The sequence below is a fragment of the Diospyros lotus genome, chromosome 5 (genome assembly GCF_014633365.1).
Source record: "Diospyros lotus cultivar Yz01 chromosome 5, ASM1463336v1, whole genome shotgun sequence".
In the NCBI taxonomy this organism is placed as follows: Eukaryota; Viridiplantae; Streptophyta; class Magnoliopsida; order Ericales; family Ebenaceae; genus Diospyros; species Diospyros lotus.
Genome location: NC_068342.1, coordinates 39,789,836 through 39,811,444, shown reverse-complemented (window position 1 = coordinate 39,811,444; position 21,609 = coordinate 39,789,836). Strand labels below are relative to the sequence as shown.

General features: G+C 33.1%; 2 protein-coding genes, 1 long non-coding RNA gene and 1 other non-coding gene across 12 annotated transcripts; 1 reads left to right on the top strand and 3 right to left on the bottom strand.

Annotated features, from left to right (window-relative positions):
• Nucleotides 1-2,494: 2,494 nt before the first annotated feature.
• TRNAG-UCC (transfer RNA glycine (anticodon UCC)) lies at nucleotides 2,495-2,566 on the bottom strand. The gene has a single exon. It is a non-coding gene; the product is annotated as a tRNA-Gly (tRNA).
• A 1,291-nt stretch (nucleotides 2,567-3,857) lies between these two features.
• On the bottom strand, nucleotides 3,858-14,665 carry LOC127801515 (uncharacterized). Of its 9 annotated transcripts, XR_008023065.1 has the most exons (11): nucleotides 14,518-14,665; nucleotides 14,278-14,440; nucleotides 13,802-13,912; nucleotides 12,594-12,728; nucleotides 10,138-10,242; nucleotides 9,041-9,210; nucleotides 8,821-8,920; nucleotides 7,562-7,820; nucleotides 7,031-7,120; nucleotides 5,244-6,133; nucleotides 3,863-4,002 (listed from the first exon to the last, which is right to left on the bottom strand). XR_008023065.1 is itself a non-coding variant. In XM_052336730.1 (9 exons), exons 1-8 carry the CDS (start codon nucleotides 14,607-14,609, stop codon nucleotides 7,067-7,069), a joined length of 930 nt encoding a protein of 309 aa, XP_052192690.1. In that variant the 5' UTR covers nucleotides 14,610-14,665; the 3' UTR covers nucleotides 3,858-4,002; nucleotides 7,031-7,066. The 9 variants fall into 9 exon arrangements, 4 of the variants coding, with proteins under 4 accessions (XP_052192690.1, XP_052192688.1, XP_052192686.1 ...); XR_008023066.1 differs by lacking the exon at nucleotides 7,031-7,120; XR_008023068.1 differs by lacking the exon at nucleotides 7,562-7,820.
• LOC127801516 (uncharacterized) lies at nucleotides 6,078-6,660 on the top strand. The gene is made up of 3 exons (XR_008023070.1): nucleotides 6,078-6,162; nucleotides 6,305-6,355; nucleotides 6,513-6,660. It is a non-coding gene; the product is annotated as an uncharacterized LOC127801516 (long non-coding RNA).
• Nucleotides 14,666-17,687: 3,022 nt separating the features above from the next.
• LOC127802409 (uncharacterized) lies at nucleotides 17,688-18,446 on the bottom strand. Its single transcript, XM_052338200.1, has one exon. The coding sequence runs from the start codon at nucleotides 18,388-18,390 to the stop codon at nucleotides 18,055-18,057; it is 336 nt and encodes a 111-aa protein (XP_052194160.1). The 5' UTR covers nucleotides 18,391-18,446; the 3' UTR covers nucleotides 17,688-18,054.
• Nucleotides 18,447-21,609: the final 3,163 nt, after the last annotated feature.

Below are 21,609 nucleotides of genomic sequence, written 5' to 3'. Positions count from 1 at the left end.
TTTTACAATCTAGATAATATATAAAAATACAGTGTTTGTATAATGGGGGACAAACAGTTCTTACCGCCTTCGCAAGACCTGGAGTGAGATCCTCATTACGAGGGGCATGGGCTGTTACAGATAAAGTAATCGGACCCTACCTCTGACTTCTCAGCAGCTTTGCCGCTCATGCGAGCTGGAGGTTTTAGGCCAGCGACCTGGATGAGCCAGCGATCTGGAGGATATTTCAGGAGCTCGTTAGTCGATTGCTCCGAGCTCGTTGGGGGATTACCGGGAGCTCGCCATATGCTCGCTTTACGAGTTCCGGATCTTTGGTGGAGGCTAGACCTTCCTTGACGAGGTCGTCCGGGCCTTCTTGGCCTTGGGTGATTGGGCCGGTCTATCGGACCGAGTCTAGCCCATACGGGGTGATGCGGAAAATACATATAACACCTTTACTAATAATAATGAAAGTCCACGATAGTGATATATTTCTTTGACATAACCCACCACTATTATAAGTTGCACGAAAATAGAAATGAGAAATAGACAATATGAGATGGAAATAAAAGAATTATATTTTTTAAAAAAGTAAAAAATAAAAATGTAGAAAAAATGTGTATTTCAAAAAATATAAAAGTTTTTTTATGAATATAATTTTTAATATAGTAAATTATAAGAAATAGTTATTCAATTTAAAAATAAATATAAATTTTATAATACATTCAAATATATTTCAAAAACAAATTTTAAAAAAAATAAAAAATTACAAAATGATTCCAAAATATTTTTAAAACCACATAAACGATTAAAAATATTTTTTTAACATTTTAAAAACGTTAAAATGACACCTCAAAATAGATGAACTATTTACTTTTTAATTTTTAGTTTTAATTTTTCAATTCATTTTCAGTTTTCTATTTTGACGGTCTGTTTTTAGAAAAATGAAAACGCGTTCTCTTTATCATTTTGAAAAATTATTTCTCAAAACAAAAAATTAGAAAACGCATTCTCTTTGAAATTTTGAAAATAATTTTTTAATAATATTTTATTCAATAAATTAGAAATATTCAATGTTAATATATTATTAAAAATATATATAAATTTTAAAGTTAATAAATTTTATAATATTTTTTTCCATTACAATAATAAAATATAAATAAATAAATAAATGTGTTTTGAGTTTAGAGTTTGTTTTAAATGAAAACAATCAAAATAATTTTTTATTTTTTTGAGTTTTTTTATAATTTTTTTTAAATATATTTTCAAAAATAACTAAGAGAACATATTTTTATTATTTTAAAAAATTAAAAATTAAAAATAACTTAAAAACAGAGAACACAGCCTATATAACCACACCTGTGTTTTTTCCAACCTTTAAAACCGCCGAGAATTTCAAACCCAACTAAGATGGGACTTGCCGGCATTTGTTGTGGCCATGGGTGTAAATGAAATTTCCTAGGAAATTCAGGTGGCTGTCGCCACCCCTGTAACATCCGGCGGGGCCTACTGTCCCCTGAAGAGGACAAGAATCTAGGAAGCCTCCCCGAAGCATCACATTCGATCTTATCTTATTATTTCGTTTCCATTGCGTACGTACGCATGCACGCACGCATATACATTAATAACTATAACCACACCTGTCTGGCTGTATCCATGCATCTCTCTCACTCTCATACTTAACGTCTCTTCTTCTTCTTCTTCTTCTTCTTCCTCTGGTTACGAATTACAAGCTGCAGCTGCGCAGCGAGTAGCTACAGCTAGCGTTTAATTGGCATTAATTAATGGCGAACTTGCTGGGGATAGTGGACGGGCTGTGGCTCTGCGTTACAACGCTGTGGGACCTTCAAGAAATGCGGTTTCTAGCCATCTTCGACGACGTCAGCTCCCTCGCCGTCACTGTAATCATGGCTGCCGTCTCCTGTTTCGTCGCAGTCAGAAGAAGAAGAAGATGAGTTCATCTTAAGTTGATTTCTCAATTTCGATCTAAATCAAATTCTACTGCTTTTTTTTTTTTTTTTCTCCTTTTTTCTATAAATTGGATTTTAGTCTTGAATTTTGCGGTTCCCAACAAATTACTTCTAACTGCTCTTGTTTCTCTTCGATGAGAATTGATCGACTGGAACCGACCATATATATTTCTGTATCGATGTATGAGTAGTATTACGAAAAAATATCTCGTTAAGCTAGCTGTTTGTGAGCGGCCGAATTCAACCCATAATAATGGTGAGAGTCAATTGCAATAATATGTTTCTTTCACACAAAACCCGCCACCGCACAGTGAGAGCCAATGGCAGTAATATGTTTCCTTGACATAAAACCCACCATTATTGTGTTTTTTTCTAATCGCCAATTTTAAATCCAACTAAGATCGGCTCACGAATGACTTAGTTCATTAATTTTTTGACGAGCCGAGCCCAAACTTAAAAACTGACTCATGGATCAGTTAGGCTCGGTTGGATTGCAATCCTAGAAGAAGGGCAAAAATATTTTAAAAATTAAATTATTTTTCTTGTGCGTCTGCCGGGAGTCGAACCCGGGTCTATTGCTTGGAAGGCAATTATCCTAACCGTTGGACTACAAACGCAGGTGCAGTGTAACAAATTCATTATAATTCCTTACTCAAAATAAAAAATTTGTAATTCCAAACCAGCAACAAATTATCATTGACTTAAATTAAAATAATACAAGGTTAGCATTTAATTTCCTAATTATCATTCACTTAATTTTTTTCATTTTTAAATTATAAATAAAATGAAATTTCATTAGTTATTTTACATGAATTTAAATTTTTTTTACTACAAATTGTACTTGTATATTTAGAGTTTGTTCAACAAACTTGACTTATTAAATTCAAAGATTATGTCCATTAATTACACATCATGCAACTTATGAGTTTTAGATAAACATGAGACATAGTTCAATAAGTTCTAATAATAATTTTTTCTTTTAAATATTCTAAATGGAGGATGGTATGCATAATTTAATTATTATCTTACATAAAAGAATTTAGAAATAAAATCAAATTTTTTAGATCGTTGTAAAGGGTAATAAATCCCATCAAACTTCTTCTCGTAAACAACCACCACACCAATCTTATTATATAAAATCTAATTCTCAACTCTTATTAGATAAAGTGATATCCACATTAACAAAAATTTTATAGAGATTTTTATAACGCAAATTATATTCAAATACTCCTTGAGAGCACGAGAATCTAGGTCATATCTCCTCCAATCTAGTACCTCCATCATCGAGACCTTATCAGTATAGACCAACTTAGAAAACTATAAAGTCTAAAGAGTACCTTTCATTTCTCTTGTAGCGATCCTTAGAGAGTCAATACTCCTCCACGGCTTACGAGCGAATGGTCGTGACGTTTATCCTCTCAAGCTCGTGTCATGCCTCTCGAAGGCATGCTTGAAGATATGAGCTCTCGCCGCGAGCTTGCTCCAACGCCTCCATGGTCTGGCTGTGGTCTTGGGTAAGGATGGTGTACGATACTTGCATTTCATCAAACGCCCTTTGTTGCCTCTCATCCACACTCCTTATTCTTCGGCATTCTTCCTCTAAAGAAAGATTCTTTATCTTCAGCATTTCATTCTTCGCTTCAAGATTGCGGACTCGGTTTTGGACCCCCTCAAGGTCGTGGATTAGGGCCAAAAGATGTCCGCGTTCTCGGAGCCAATCCGCCCTTTCATCAGCCCTAGGCATCATTTCAAAAATATCAAAATTCTCACATATTGGAGACAGTTGATGATCCGTTGAGAAGACTGACCTTGACACCGATGTCGTTCTTGCAAAGCTTCGACTTCCACAGCACCAATACAGTGAGACGCTTGGGGAGCGGATCAGAGTTGGAGCCTTTAATTCGACACGCGAAGGCGCGGTCGTGTGGATCCACGGTGCCAGCGAGGTTGCTCTGGTACATCTCCGACCACCGGAACCCGAACTTGACGTCGTCTTTGGCAGTGGAGACGGAAGAGAAGTTCTCCGCAACTCCGTCACCGTCGATGGGAATTGCTGGAAACGGCGGTTGGAGGATTTATCAGTTCAAGGTATAATCAGATCAACAAAAAGATTACAGCATTTATTATTGCTAGACATAATAATCAAATGAATTAAGATTTATGGGTTGTATGTTTGGGATTACATCAATCTTATCTTTCCATTTAGATCAGATTTATCTTTGTTTTAGAATTAGCTTTAGAATTTAGGTTTTGATTAGATTAATGAAATTTATCTTAAATTTTAATCTCAGTAACAAATATTTTAATTTTTGTAATCACAATTACTAAACTTTAATTCTTTATTAAATTCAGTCATTCACGTTATTAATATAACTCATAATATCAAAATCACCTATTTATTAATAGATATTTGCTAGTGATTTTAAATTTGTGGTTATTGTTGTAATATTCTTATTTCTCATCACAGGAAAAGAAGACTAGAGAGAGATGGCATTGTCTCAGATTGTGAAGGCTTTCATAGATCATCACCCCACTCCAGGATATTGCCAAAAACAAGTAATTTCACATTTTTAATGTAATTTATAATATAAATGGACAACTAGTCCTAGTCTGATACTTAAAAGGTTGAGGTGGGTTTTCTTGCAGTGCAGAGTTGCTACCATAATGTTGCCCCTGCCTCACTTTTACCACGGAGCCTGGTTCTAGCAAGGAGGTATGTTTGGCAACTCAAGTCATTGGTTTGTTAAATCCTTCAAATTATTGGCAAATTAATTTTTATTTTCTGGGCAGGTTTCCAAGTGTTTGGCAGTTGTAACTCTAGTTGATACAGAAGATGATTGGGAAACCCAAGCATCATCAATGGAAATCGTATGCCACTTCATCGAATCATATTTCCAGCCATAGTGTAAGTTTCTTCACTATCTCAAAGAACAAACACATCCCACCCAACTGAGATCGGTCAGTCCATAATCATTTCGGCTTTTTCTGCAACTTCCCAACACATAATAATCAACGTGCTGTTTGATTTCCAAGAAAAATTCGGAGGATGACTCGGTACCAGTTCTAGATGCAGCATTGCCTTCTTGGTCATTGCTTCTCACTACAGTTGATGTTAAGAGGCTCAATAACAAGCATTGGAAAGGGTAAGAAATCGGATCAAACTCAATATCAACAATCATGGATTCAGTAAATATAAAGTCCACCGCTAAAAGAGTTCTCAAGTTGAACGCCTTCTATTCGAACATATAACAAATCCATGCTACTGCAAATATCAATGGCAAGGTAATGTCTTACATTATCGAGCTGCTAGAAGTTGAGGAGAAATCTATCTTCAAGAAGGGCAGGGTCGAGACCTTCTCAAGTGAAGCTTGTACCTATTTGTCCCCGCAAGAATGGAAGGACAAAATCATTGATCAAGTAAGGCAAGAATGCAACTCAAAATGGGAAATTTTGAAGCTTTTTGAGGGAACGATTTAATCCGTACATGTTGGTTTATACATCCAGCATGAGTCTCTTTGCTTCGGTATACTCGTTCAAAATTCATTTGTTTCAGGATGAATGTAAACTGGAAATGCGCATGGACATTTGTGGCCATAGCCTAATGTTGTCAACATTGACGCAGTTAAAGCAGGTGTGTTTTCTGGGTTACTTATTATTCCAATTGTCTACTTGTGGGGGGGATTTAGAGTGTTCTAAGTTATCTTATGATCTTTCCAAATTCGTAACAGGTAATGTTTCTAAGGCAATTTCTGGGAACAGGTTTTGAAACCTACATGATGGCTGGTTTTCTCCTCCTAATTAACCATTAATCTCATTACATGTCCCTGATGATTGAAAATACAATAAAATTGAAAAAAATCCATTGAGAGGAGATAAAAGAGAGAAAGTTACAAGAGATATATAGTGGTATTATTACAAATCTACTCAGCACAACTCAACTCAACTCAATATAAAGACAATAAGCAGTGTATTCCTTGCAGCTAAAATATGTCAGCTATCTCACTTTATCTCTATCTCTTGCTATGAGTTGAACTCTAAAGAACATTAAGAAGAAGAAAAAATGGAATAGTGACCAATTCTTACAGTGTAGATTATACCTAGTTAATATCTTTGATTCTACGAGCAGAAAAATGAACACCTTCAGGAAATCTTCAACTTCAAACCAGCAGAGGATCCATCTGGCCCTGAATTGTAAGAACCCAAAACTGAAGAGGTTTGTTTCATGGCTTCTCCTTGCAAATTGTCCATGAACTTGAATTGAAATTTCTCAAAAAATATATTCAGTCATATGATTAGTTCTCCCAAATTTTTCTTCTTCAGGTTTAGTTTGTGTACATTTGATTCTTCATTTGCAGGTTGAAGTTCAATACTTTTTGCCTGACATAAGGAAAAAGAATTGTAGCAAGGTAGCTTCCTATATTTGCATCCTTGAGCTGGTTTCTCTTCAAACTATAAAGGGTCTTTTTCATTTCACTTCACTTTTGTTCGGTTTTCTTATTCTATGGTTTCATTAAACTCAGAACTTTTAAGCTAAAACTGACATTTACTTGTTCTACTTAACAGAGATTCCAGCAATCACCCAACTCTTTGGTCAGCAAAGCTGGGGCTCAGCTCAGGAAGAAGCAGTGCAATCTAGCAACGGTATTTTCTGTGTCATCTATTTTGTACTGTGTTTTCCAGATTCATTAATTTGATGAAAGTTGAATCTAGTTATTCCATTCATGCATGGAGGCAAAGAAGAAGGGATATATCCTTGAAATGTTGTAGAAGGCATCGGTTTAGCACAGCGGCAATAATCTGCATTTACAGACATCTTGATCATTTGATTTATGCTCTTTTTTTTTTCTTTTCTTTTTTTTTTTTTTGCTTAGAAACAGATTTGTTTGGATGATTACACTTTATGTTTCAATCAAGGGGCAAACAGTTTCCAATCTAGAGAATCAATAAAATTGTTTGACATGATTCCTATAAAATCATTGCAATTCAATATAGTCCAATTTGAAAATCTCGATGACTAACAAAAGCAACACCTCAACTGTGTCAGCCATTCTGTTGTTCTTTGTTAGCCATAGAAAACTAACCTCTAAACAATGAATTTACAACAAAATTGGCAAAATTCATGGCATTTGGTGCAGATGTTTGTATTTAAGCATGATCCTCAGCCTCTTAAGCTGCATACATAAGAAACCATCCTTGAGCAAACAAGAGAAAATTTCTATTTATAAATTAAACTGGAATTCTATTCAACAAGGTACACAAAAACTTCCTATGCTAAAAAAAATCAATTATCCTATGTTCATGGGCTATATAATTGTCTTCTTCAACATAAATAACTATTCAGAGCCAATTCCAGAAGAATATTATTGCACAGCCCTTCCAAGCCATTAAAGAGCACAAGCTCTCTAAATCAATAATATTGAGTGACATTTAAGAAGACAGATCACAGTTGCCCTGGTATGCATGTATCATGGCAGTATCTCAAATGAATTCCCCAAGGGATAGAAGAATGCCATAAGAATGTGAGAAAGCACACAGAAATGCATATATATATGCTTATGAACGTAGTTAGGTGGGATCATATTTTTGAACTCTTATGAAGAGAAGAATCAAACCTGAAAACTGGTTATACTATAGACTAAGATCTTCAATGTCAGTCAACAGATTTGGGCTGCCAGTATAACTCTTATCAGGTAGCTTAACCACTAGCTGACCGCATGCACCACTTATATCTTGACCCATCTGCTTACGAATTGTCGTCCGTATATTATAGGTTCCCCTAAGTATTTTCTGGAATTTGGTAACCTTTTCCTCACTGCTGGTTCTAAAATGACTCAAACTACCAATTGGGTTGAAAGGTATCAAGTTGACAACCTGTTACAGGAGGCAGACAATGAATGCAATGTTAAGGAGAACAAAGCTTTCATAGATGAAGAAATAGAAGATATCCATGAATGATTGACCAGCTAAAGAATATAGCATCAGAGAGCAGGATGCCAAGCATAAAAAATTACATGCTACAAGAATCCAAGCATATCCAGAGAAGAATTACAAGAAAAACTATTGAGAGTTTCTGACATTTTCACATATTCAATTAGAATAGAAAATGAAAAGTCTAGAAGGTATCCCCGTCCAATTACAGAAGTTTTTTGCCTTTACAGTTAGGTGTATTGACACAAATATTAGAACTAAGATATGGTTGAGGTTCCTTGATCAAATCAAAAGAAAAAAACTCCTATGTTATATTTCAACTTAACATTTTAGCATTTTACACTTTAAAAAATATCAAGCGAACACTGATGGATTTATCTGCCACTAATCTTTGAGTTCTGATAAGAGATTTTTATATGTAATTATAAATTTATCATTTAGGTAGAAATATTTCAGACCCAATACAGTCCCATCTCCATTTTCTGGGAGAAAGGCTTAACCACAGTATGACAATAACAACAATCACTACGGCTTAATCCCACTAGGCAGGATGAGCTAAAGGCTTAACCACAGTATGAACCTTCTTTAATTATAAAGAATCAAAGTAGACAGCAAGACAAGGTTGAAACGGCTGAAGCTGAATCATGTAGTAAGTTGCAACTAATTCAGAAAGAACTCTAAACTGTCATCAAAAGTAGTTTGCATAATTTTTGCAGAGTTCAGCAATGAAAGTAGTTTGCCAAGTGCATTTGATACATCCTAGCAATTGATTGAGAAATCACTATCCCTATGTATCTCATTGGACAATTGAATTTGTTAAAGCATGTCAACTCAGGAAACCGCACAAACATATTATCAACAGAGTTGAACTTTTGCAAAGCATTACCATATTTGCTGTCTGCAAACTACAAAGGACAATTCTAAGGCAAGGGCTTAGGCTCACCACTTCAAATGTCTCCAACAATTTGCCAAGCTGGTGTGCAAGCTGCTCTTCATCATTCACCCCATCAAGCATAATGTACTCAATAAATATTTTTTGCTGACTAAGACCAAATGAGCATACTGTTACTACTTACTCAGGAATGACTTCTCAAAAGTCCAATCTATAGAAAAATAATAATGAAACTTCCTCCTGTAAAGTGGCTGAGTAAACAACTTTTCACCTGCTCTTTTGATATTCATGCAGAGTCTCCATCAGTCTTTCCAAAGGAAAAGCCCGAGCTGCAGGCATTATCTGACAACGGATATCTTGAACTGGTGCATGCAGAGAGACTGCTAGGTTCAAGTTTGGTATGTCTCCATGCAGCTTCTTGATGGCATGAGTAATTCCAACCTACAGAAAGTTATTAAACCACTAAGCTTGTAATATCAAGTGTAGCTGTCAGCTCATTACACATTGGTAATCATCAATTTCAAAAATAATTTATCCGACGTTGGCCATAATCTATATGAGATTAAAAGATCTAGAAGTAGTATACTGTATTACATTCTTCTTGGAGAGATGCATAGAACTTCTTTTTTTTTTCTGCTTTTCAGTTTCTGAACCAAATAACTTGCATAAAACATTAGGGAAAAATAACTGAGATGCATCTCCCCTACTAGATACAATGTGCCAGAGAGTTGTCAGCAATCTATTCTGGACCTTCTGCCATATAATTCCCAAACCTTTAAACAATCTAAACTATTGGATAATCATTAATCTACGGAAAGGCCATTATATCATTCTTAAGAAGATTGGACATCTTGTCATGAAAGCAGATGGACTGTCATCGATAAGACATACAAGGTGATGCAACCTACATAACCAGGGGGTACAAATTTGTGTTGTACTCATAATTCAGAAGGTAGCCTAAGCAGCAATAAAGGTTAATCTATCAAGACCTGGAAGTCGAGGGCTTATACTATGTAAACAGCTTGTTCATGTGCAGAAATAGACTGCTGACCCTGCAATGTCAGGACTCTGGGCACTAGGTTGCTTTTTTCACTTATAGACAAAATTTCACATATAAAGTAAATATCAAGAGCAATTGACATTCTGGATGATCCAGGTGATAAGTGGAATGGGGACATGGGTAACCATTACAGCATCAAAGGTTAGCCATAGCAATATCCAATCACAGGGATATACTCACACCTGGAACCTTATCAGAAAGGACCTAATGGAACAGAGAAGATAGTAAAGAACAGAATTTGTTGTTTTCTAATTTTTCATCAAGTAACAAAAACAAGTAAACATAATATTTAAGTGTGCACTGCATACGGTTGACACGGTAATTCGCCTTGGTGATAGCTGGAATGGAGATCCAATCATAACTCGAATAGCCTCTACTAAGGAAGTATAATTATTCAGCGGTTCCCCCATTCCCTGTCAATAAAAACAAGCAAGCATGGAGCTGTTATATGTTACATAAAGACTCCTAATTCAAAGAAGGACTCCTAATTCAAAGAAAGCATGGTAACACGCACAAGTATGGCCAACATCCTAGCTGGAAAAGTAGCAACTGTAAAAAGAAATAACAAGGACTATCAAGTGGAGCCATATTTTACAAAGGCCAAATTAGTGATCCTGAAGCAAGAAATTCTTCAATCTTTATGAAGTGTTTATGCACAAGCAAATCCTACTAAAAGGGAAGCAAAATTATCGCTCTGAAATTATAATACCCTGCCTTTCCTCTTAGTTTCTTTTTTCCCCAAAAAATGTATGTGATCATCAGTAATTTTATTCTCCTCTTGCTCACAGAGTTACAGTTATCATCAATGATATGCACCACCACCATCATGTCCACAAACGCCATGTCTTTCCTTTCTTTATAAAAGCATAACCATACAAGTGAACCACTATAGATTTCAATGCTTGGAAATTTTTACATATTTCAGCAGAAGGTACCTCATTGACCAAGGTTAACCATTTATGCTACTGTGGTGACCATGCCTACTCACTGCACAAGTGCCATAGCATGAGATGGAATACATGCAATTGTAATCAGCAGTGTCAAAACACCATATATCCAGTGCTGCTGCTACCAATCGGCATAGCACACCACATACAGCAAAATACATATATATATATATATATATATGGGGGGAGGAGGTGGTAGGGGAGGAGATTCTTGTAATATATTATCTGTAATCCTAAGCCGTAATTCTACTAGGCAGGGTTGGCCATATGAATTTTAGTTCTCCAACTATTTCTATCTATTGTCATATATACTATATAATATCATTTCCAAGGGTTTTCCACCAAGATTTTTTTTTTTGTTGTTGTTGTTATCTTTCTCTAGCTCTTTCACTAGAAACTTCTGTAATTCTATCCAGTTGCCCCACATTCTTCTCACATATCTAAACCATCTCAATCACATCTGCTGCATCTTATCATCAATAAAGGCTACGACAACCTTATTATATAAAAATCTCATTCCTAACTCTTTATCTTTTCTTGTATGACCAAAAATAAGTTGTAACATCCTTGTCTCAGTTACAAACATTTTTTATACATATTAATACTTAACCATCCAACATTTGTGCCATACAACAAAGATGATCTTATAGCCATACAATAAAACATTTCTTTTAGCTTTAATGAAATTTTACGATTACACAAATGCTAGATGTTGGTTTTTGTAATACTGTCTCTAAAGAATCAACTTACCAAACAAGTATTGACCTTTATCTTCAGCAATGAACAATTGACGGGGAGATTAAAAAAAATTGAAGCTAAAAGAAACAGAAAGAGGAAAGAAATAGAGAGGTGATTCAATTGTTCTCCAACATGATCTTTGGAGACTCCAAGTTGATGATGTCATTATGTTCTAATTCCATATAGGTTTATTTTCCATTAAGATCTCAAATTAAAGGAATAAGATCCTAGCCAAATTTCTTTGGAAGACTTAACATGGCCCACCTGGTAACATCTATTTTACGAATCTATATATACTTGTAATTATGTATTTAATATTTAGCTATTACACCACCAAAAACAACAACAATTAGAAGTCTTAACCATACTAATTACTAAGAGGAGATTTAATATTTTAATATTTATCTATTAATTATCAAAATATATTTAATCCAAGTCATAAATATGCTAACCATGTATCTTATCAGAATACTAGATGGGTAATCAAGACCCATAGGGATTTCTACAATTGATTTTTTCTTGACAGAAATAACTGCAATAAGGATTCCTAACCTATGAGTTATATATACCTGTGAATTGTGGTATCCATCAAATCAAGACATCCTAGTCTTCCATATCTTAGAACTTAGAAGACTCCACCTATACAAAGGGTCAATATATACAACAAAAGAAAAATTGAAGAATGGTTGGCGACTAGTACAAAGTTTTTTTATATTTATTTTATGTTTTCAATAAGAATACACCTATACACTTTTGTTGTTAAAATATGTGTATGTGCACAAAAGTTTCTTATATAAGAAACCATGAACTACGAATATATAACACTGAAATTAGCTATACTCCCCCCACGATTAATTTTTCTTTAGTACATCTAGCAAAGTTTCTACAAACGTATTGCAAACATTTCTACTCCATTACTCAAAAATTTGACAGCTAAGAAGTGGCATACTAATACTCACCAGCAAACTTTTGGCTAGAAAAGGTCAATGATTCAAAGATGCAAAAACCATTTGACATCCAATACAAGTCAATGTCTTCTCTGGGATAACTAACATGCAGAAAGATAAAACATCACTAACCATGAAGACAACATTGCGTATTGGTGATAAGCGAGAGGCATGCACCAATTGTTCCATAATTTCTCCTGAAGATAGATTGTTTTTAAAACCCATGCTACCAGTTGCACAAAATTTGCAACCCATTTTACATCCAACCTGTAGCAGAAAAGGAAAACATTGAAACGCAGAATAATGGTGCTAAAATCAATGGGGAAAAAACCCTGCATACCTGTAAGACTTTAAAATAACAACTGCAAGCTAAAATCACATTGAAAAAGAGAGACCGTCTCATGTTCCTACAAACTCTCAAAGCAATACTCTGGTATGAAAGAGATATAATTGCGATCTAACTAGAACTTTCCATATTAGCATTCTGGAATGTTCTAGAGCATATTTGTCAACGTTGTTCCATATTGACCAGTACTGTGCTGAAAGAAATCCGATGCAAAAACAATGTTCATTCCTTTTCAGCAGAGGTACCAGTTGGTGCTGGCATACAGCCGGTCCCTGTCATATGGGTGAACAAACAGCCAGTACAGTTGCCAGTACCACTAGCACATGGAGTAATTGGTCCCTTTGTCAGGTCCCTACAGCAAGCCTGTTGCAAGTACTTGCAGCACTGAAATCCCTACAATTCACTCCTGTTGCAGGTCCTAGTAATAGGGTTTTTATGTCATTAATATGGCAGATATATTATTAATTGTATGTTTTTCATCTATTATCACCAATTGAATAGTTTTTTTGTTTACAATACAGAAAGGTAAAGACATTGTTACATTGTTATATTGTTATATTTTTTTATTAATGTGTTGGTTTGGAGACATTGTTATATTGTTATGTTTTTATCTTAAATTGTTTGTTTAGGATATTTTCTAACAATAATAGTGATTTTATATGTTTCTAGAATGTTGTTGTGTGGAAATTTTATTTAATTATACATTTTTCTTATAAAAAAAATTTATGTACAATTCATGCAAAAATGACTAGTGAGCTAAAATTCCATGTAGTTGACCCCACGTGGTGGGATTAAGGCTTGATACATTGTTGTGGTTCATATATTTTTTCTGATATATATAATTAATTTATTAGAATGATATATCTGAAATGGTACTCAACTTCATCCGGTATTGGTAATTGGTATGATACCGTACCGTGGCAAATTCAGTACTATATCTACTATGGTCTAGACAACAAAATGACCAACCTACAAGGGGAAGAAAGAAAAGTACCTGAGAAGATATGCACAATGTTGACCTTGGGCCACCAGCACGAGGTTGCCCACCATATTTTCCCAAACGAGTGTCATACCTCATTATCACAGCTTCCACAAATTCGCCATTCTGGTAACAGAGAAAGAACAAGAACATACTCTATCAGGCAGAAGAGGAAAGAAGAGGACAGATACTACGTCTCTACCATACAGATAAATTTACGCCCAATAAATTGGGCCTTTTTAAATTAATAGGAGAAATCTGTACATTTAAAATAAACAGTAGCACTGTCACCGCATTTTGATGCTAGATTTCTAGCAGCTTAGAAAAACAAAAAGTACTTATCAGCAGAAAAAGAATGCCCCCTTTTTGGTTTTTGGCCACGCATAATCATGAATGTCAATAAGCTTAGCTAATTCCTTTTCCTCTGGGATCCAAAAATAGCTTCTATGTTAACCGATCTATCTATTTTGTGTGCTTGAATGAGAAAGTACCTGCAACCGAATAAGAAGCTTGGTAGTGACCTGGTCCGTGGAATGGAAGACGGAGTGAAGAGCAGAAGTGGAAGGCCTGAACTTTGATCGAAGAACTGCGTAAGCCGCCGATGGCAAGGATGGAATTTCGCCCCATTCACAGTTGGGGTTCTGAATCACAAACCTATACATAAACCACACATTCACAATAAAGCACAAAGTTCGAAACAAGCAGAGAGAGAGAGAGATTTCTGATTTTACTTCCAAATGAGAGGGATGAAGTGAGTGTTGATTCCAGCGTTGTCAAATTCCACCCTAAGCGCGGCTGCATCGAACACTGATCGAACTGCCATCCACAGAACGCAAACGTAACCCTAACCTTCCTTCGTCTTTTGCTTCTGAGTTCTCCTTCTCCCTTCTTTCAGAAATTATATATTTATTATTTAATTATTACTTAAAAATAATACTTGTAAAACCCAAGAAATTAAACTTATTTGAAAATAAGTGTTTTATTTGAAAAATAAAATTTTAGGGATAATTGATATTTAAATAACTCGAAAAATTAATTGAATCGACTACAGGGAGTGCTCTGGAGCCGAGATATCTAAGGAAAATGATACGAGATTGACGAGCACTTCGAGAAATGATTTTTAGCATCGAGAAAAATTGAATTAGGAATGAATTTCGGTAAAGCTAAAATGTAGTTGCTATATGAGCTGCAAAATCGAATCTTTATAGGCGACTTCCGGGAAGTCAACGGAAGCTTGAAAGGGATCTATTTTTTTTTTATAAGAAACAACCCTTCAGTAGTTTCATAAAAAGACAAAAGAGTTTACGGCCAAAACAGAGATTCGGACCTAAGTGTAGTTTTTCTAAATTTGCCAGAGAGAGGTCAAAACGATAATTTCTTTGAATTCTCAGGGGTCAAATTGATGTTTTAGGACTTGAGAGTCTTAAATAAAATATTGAAAAATTCAGGGGTTAAGTAAAAAGGGCCAAAAAGGTGAAGGCCAAAGTTTGAGGGGCCAAAATATAATTTCAAGAAACCTCAGATCAGCCATGGTTGACCAACATTTCAAATCGTCGAAATTGGCCATGGGAGACACGAGGAAGGGGCTGGGAGGCCTCAGGGCAAGGCCAAGACAAGATTCTTGGCCAAGAAATGGCCAAAATTACGTCGAAATCGAGCCAACTTTCGACCAAAAGTGGTCGAAAGTTTAGCCATTGAGATCGCGAAAATTGAGCTTTTCAGTGGGTTTTTGGACCGACTTGGGGAAGGTAGAGACTCTAAAGCTCATGGGTTGGTCGAGATCGAACTTTTGAATGATCGAAATGGCCTGTAAATAGACGTCTATGAAGGCCGAATATGGAGGAGTTTTTGAGCTTTAAATCGACCACGAAATCGAACGAATTGAGCCTCCAAATTAAGGGGCTTTTGTTTCCCATGATGAGAGAAAGCTATTTGGAGAATTTCAGACGTTTTGGTGCGAGTTTGATGGCGATTTAAGGCTTCACCAAAAAAGGAGGCGGACGGCCAAGCCGAAGCTTTGGCTGCCCGGTTGAGGCCTTTCCCGAGCTCATTTCGGCTCCCAAAGCGTGCCATTCAGATCAATTGAATGAGGGCTTTCGAGGAGTGGAGCAAACCAGCATCACTGGCAAGGCCGTCGCTGGAGAAGACAACCAACACGTGCTGGCCACGCGCTAGTTTTCACACCCGCCCAGTCGCCCTAGGTGCGTGCGGGTGTGTGAGGCCTCCGAAAAAATTATTAAAATTCTATAAAATTATTTTATGGGGGTTTGTGCAAAAAGTTTTTAAGTTTACCTTCTCGATGTCTCAGTTTTCGCACTGAATAGCCTCGTTTTGAGTGAAAACGCAACGTTTGGGTAAGTTCAATAATTTTCCTTTGAAGTTCATAACATATGATGAATTGTTGTGAAAAAATATTTGAGGAAATAGTTAAAAATGTATTTATTCAGATCTTTATAATGCAAAATGAAAGAAAATAAAGGAAAATAAAAAGAAAATAAAATATTGAGATATGAAATATATTCCGAAAATTCCTAAATTATTTAACACTCGAAAAAGTAAGATATTACAATACTCAAAATTAACTATTACATATCTTAACATATGAAATTATTTGAATATATAAATTTTAGATAAGGGATTTAACTAATTATATTTAAGACAAGTTGTGACATGTATTAATAATTGTTATATGATAAATATGATACTTAATTAATTAGTTATTAAATTTAGTTTAATTAATATTTTTATATATCAAACAATTGATTTATATATAAACATAATTTAAAAAGCTCTGTTGACCAACTTTTATGTACACCCTCTGAATCATCAGTGGGGTTGTAGGTTTTAATGTTTCCAAAATTATATATATATAAAGAATTAATGACAATTAGGAAATTCTTTTAAATACATTACATTTCTAAAATTTATTTTAAAATGTCTACAATTTCTCTTCAATAAGTGAATAATTAAAAGGGTGACATATGAAACTCGCTACTTTGAAGAATAGCAGCTAGAAGTTTTAGGGACTGAAATTCTTAAAGAGATGAGTTCTATGCCACTAATTAGTATTGATTCAGCTGTATATGTTTGCTTGAAAAGGTTATAGCATTTTATAAATAGTTTATAATTTATAACATTTTATAACAAAAATTCTTAAACTATAATATTTAAAAAAAAAAAAAGATAAGCATTTGAGATTTTTTAGTCTTTTGATTCGGCTACTAGTAGCTGAAAAGATTGTCAAGTTATGATGCACAGAAACGTATTGGGAGCTTTATTTGGGCATTTTCGAAACATTTTCCATTTATGAAATGATAAAAAAAAGTCAAAAAAAATATTTTGAATCATTTCTATAATTTTAAAAATATTTTAAAGTCATTTTATAATATTAGAAATATATTTTTGCCCATAAAGAGGTTAAAGATAGACAAAATTCATTTTCTGCGTTTAACTTAAAATTTTTAAATTTAATATTTATTTTTAAAAGTAAGTACATTTTAAATTTATTGTTTGTATTAGATTGATTTTTTTTTAATTTACTGTTTATTTTTAATTAGTAAGACACAATTTATGAATGATAAAACTTACATTTATGTGTTTGAATACATTATGAAATTTATGTTTATTTTTTATTGAATAATTAATTTTTAAATTTTATATATTAAATTTATATTTAAAAAACTCTTAAATTTTTTTATTTACTCATTTTTTCTACTTTTTCATTTCTAATTTTTTTTAAAAAATATCATTTTCCTATTCTCATTTCGCATCGCATGTATTTTCATGACTTGGGAATGCTTTCCTTTCCAGTGATTAATATTGTGAGTCTGGTTTGAAATGCATATTATCATCTTGCCCGGCATCTTTTCCTTTTCAAGCTAAATTCTAGAGCTAAATCCAGTACGTAAATTTGGGATCTAATAAATCCAAAAATTTCACAAAACAGCTGGTCTGGATGGATCCAATTCTTGACGCACGGGTTGAGACGCTAACTGAAGTCCCCTGATGAGACTTCTCTAGAGAAAATTAATAATAAATAAATATATTATGGATTACAGCAAACCCTAGCACTTGTGAAGTCTTTGCCACAGTTTATGAATAGCGCCTATGGACAACAGTCATCGAGAATCTATGACAATTTGATTACCGACTGTTTTTGCTCGCTAGATCGCTCATACAGTAGCCCGTTACTTACACTTGAACGAGACGCCCAAAGCAGAATTAACAAATCCAGGAAAAAACTCTGGAAACTCTTCACTACACGTTTTTCATCGTCGAAAACCAGCGTTAGTTGCCTTCCAGGCTCGGTGACCGCCGGAATCAATCCGCCTCGGGCGGTTTCCAGTGGAAGGCGAGATCACGGAGTCGTTTCTAATGCTGCTTGAACCGGAGAGCTCCACGGCAGATCGCTGATCAAGGAAACCAGCCGTCGGCGGATCGAGCTCCGACCGAATTCGCCGGAGAGCAAGTCTGTCGGAGGAGTCCGGCGCCGTTAACATGTGGTAGCTCCGGCTCGAACCGTCGGAGACTGAGAGGGATCTGTAGCTGTGATGCGGCCTCTGCTTCTTGATGGCATTGAGGAGATACGGAATCAAGCCTTCCATCCCTGCTCCTTCTTCGTCCGTCTCTTTCAGAAGTAAGTGTCGATTTTTCTACGGCGACAAAGTGACGGCCAAATCTCCTTTTATAGCAAAGGACGTGCTTTAATGACATTCGTACCCTTGTGAGGATCAAAGGGAATATGTATACGAACAAACAAGTAATAAAGTTTATTGATTTCCAATTATTATTTATTGTTTCTAAGAATCTAATTTACTTTCATTAATTATTTTCCTTTAACCTAATCTCTAATGATCAATTAAAAAATAATTAATTAATTATGAGAGACGATTTTACATATCTAAAACAACTCAAATAATTTATCTATATTTATCAACAATTGTCTCTATCTTTTGAACGTGTAATCTGATATATTTATTGTAATATATTATTTATTATAATAATCAAATTAATCAATTAGATTAATTTTATCAATAATTAATCCAATATATTTATAGATAATTATCTTTTTTTAGTATTTATTAATTAAAATATAGATAAAAAATAAGATATCAAAAATATTCTAGATAAAAATATTTTCTATTATGTTTGTTAAATTTATTTAAAAAAAATTATATAATTTCTTATCTTAAATTTTTTAGATAAATTTATATATTTTCTTTTATAAATAAATTATTTTAAATTTTATAAATAAATTATCTTAATATACTCATATCTTAATCATTTTAACATACTATATTTTAACGAACGTGTCTGTAAGCTAAATGGGCATTATTGTAATTACAACCTGAGAAAGGGACATTAAGGTGAAGTAGGGGAGGCGGCCTAATTGAAAAGTCCATGAAATTGAACTAACACACATGGTCTTATTCAAAACGCGTCTCCACGTGGACAAACCTACTCCACCACAGCACATTAACACTATCAGAAAATGACAGTGTATTTATCATTTTTTATAATATTAATTAATTTGAACTGTTATTTGTATATTTAATTATAATATATTTATATATTGATGTGTTGTATGCTTTTATATTATTACATAAGTAAAAAGGCCTTTTGGTGCTATGAAGTCACACTAATAAAATATTTTTTTTAAAATATTCTTTATATTTGTTGTTTGAAAAAATAAAAATAAAAATTAATCACCACAATTTGATATGACGATCTTGTAAGTATAAAGCATTAAATTTTACAACTTGATTAACTTTAACTTTTATTTAAATTTTTTCCTTAAAATATAAAAATTAAACCACAACTATTAATTGTTACTTAATAAATTTTTATTTAAAATATTTTATTTTTTATTTACATTGTGTATAGTATGAGGGTACATTTTAATTTATAAATTAGTTATTGTACTTTAATTTTTGTTATTACATCTATTAAACTTTAATTTTTATTACATTTTTTTCATTTTCATCAAATTTTATTAATAAAAATTAACATGGTACATGTTATAGCCCATCTTCCAGAGTGAAATTCTCCGGAAAAAATGTGTACTCTCTAGGAGAAGGAAGTTCTCTTAGAAATCACGAGAGTAGTCCTCTCGATTAAGTTAAGTCTTTATGATAGTCACTAACAAGTATTTTTTTCCTCTAATAAGATTCTCTTCAGAGAAACATTAGAGATATATTTCTCTTAGATAACTATACCCTATTATTGTCCTACACAATTGTGATTTGCCTCACCAAAGCGTTCATTTCTCAGATGAATGGCTTTTCACTGTACTTATTCTGTGATTAACTCTGGACAACGTCATGCAATAATAGTATTTGCATGTCATGTGTCCATGTCACTAACATTCAGGAACAGATATAATAGTGAGCTATTCTAGATTGTAGCCCAGGGCAAATCACAAAAAAAATTATTTTTATAATATAAATTTATTAATTTTTTAATAATACCCAAACCTTAATTTAGTCTAACCCACCTTCAAATCTTAATTTATTAATTTTAGGCATGCACATATGTGTGGAGTTCAAAAGGTTGAATAGAGAGCCCCCAAGTAAAATTTTTAAAAATTTATTTTTGTAATGTAAATTTATTAATTTTTTAGTAGTACCCAAACCTTAATTTGAGCTATTTCGATACAAATTTTACTTATTGTATTCCCCAACAACAATAATATAAATTAATATAAATCTCAAAATCACTTTGAGATTGTTCATTAATAAAATGATTTTAAAGTGTTTTAAGCTCCAATTTTTATTAAATGGTTGAATTTTTAGTTAGAAAATTAAAATTGTATTTTTTAAAACTATCATACTATCAATTGAAAAATATAAAAAAAAAAAATTTTGAATTTATAAAAATAAATATTTTGCTTTTAAAATATAAATATAAAACACGTTTGATTGTAAATTCATAATTAAAATTAGACAACATTATCTATAGTATGATTGTACTACCCGGTCAATATTTAGTTATTACTTATGTGAATAAATATATACAAAATGTCGATTCTAAAAGTGCTAATTAAGGGTAAGTGTTTATTCCGTTTGAATTAGACCAGGATCAAATTTCTCATAAATCTCAAATCAAATATTAGACAATATAAATTTTTTAAAATATATATCGTCTAAACAAAAAAAATTATTAAAAAATCCAAGCAATAATAATAAATATAATGCAACATTCTAAATTTATTTTTTGACTCCATAAAACAAACTAAACAATAACCAAATACATTACATGTATATATATATATATTAATATTTAACATTATCTATTATTAATAATACTCAATTGATATTTTTCATTTAGGACCTAGCTTTCACGGAAATGATACGAAACAAAAATGGAGAAATGATATTTTTAAAAAAAATAAAAAATAAAAAAGAGAAAATAGGTAAATAAAAAAATATAAAACTATTTTTGTAAATATAATTTTATAAAAAGTAATTATTCAATTTAAAAATAAATATAAATTTTATAATACATTCAAACAAATATAAATATAAATTATATAATTGGTGAATCATGATTTATTAATTAAAAATAAATAATAAATTTAAAAAAAGAAAAATCCGTCTTTAAACTGATTAGAGACGAAATTTTCAATATTTTCTTAATATTACAAAATTTTAAAATATTTTTAAAATTATAAAAAATAATTTAAAAATGTTTTTTTATTGTTTCTCAACATTTTAATACAGAAAATATTTTAAAAACATTGTTTATGTTTGGATGCATCATATTTAGGCCCACGAATTGGACTAATTGAACACTTCCAATTAAAGGCATACAAAATCCTTGGCTAT

Bases quoted from the DNA above. Each gene is read 5' to 3' on its own strand.
- LOC127801515 (XM_052336728.1), bottom strand. From the start codon at position 14,609: ATGGCAGTTCGATCAGTGTTCGATGCAGCCGCGCTTAGGGTGGAATTT. The intron at 9,211-10,137 runs GTATGCAGTGCA...AACTTTCTGTAG, and splicing joins GGCGAATTACCGTGTCAACC to GTTGGAATTACTCATGCCAT. The intron at 7,821-8,820 runs GTGAGCCTAAGC...CTCCTGTAACAG, and splicing joins TGTTGGAGACATTTGAAGTG to GTTGTCAACTTGATACCTTT.
- LOC127802409 (XM_052338200.1), bottom strand. From the start codon at position 18,390: ATGGAAGGCTTGATTCCGTATCTCCTCAATGCCATCAAGAAGCAGAGG.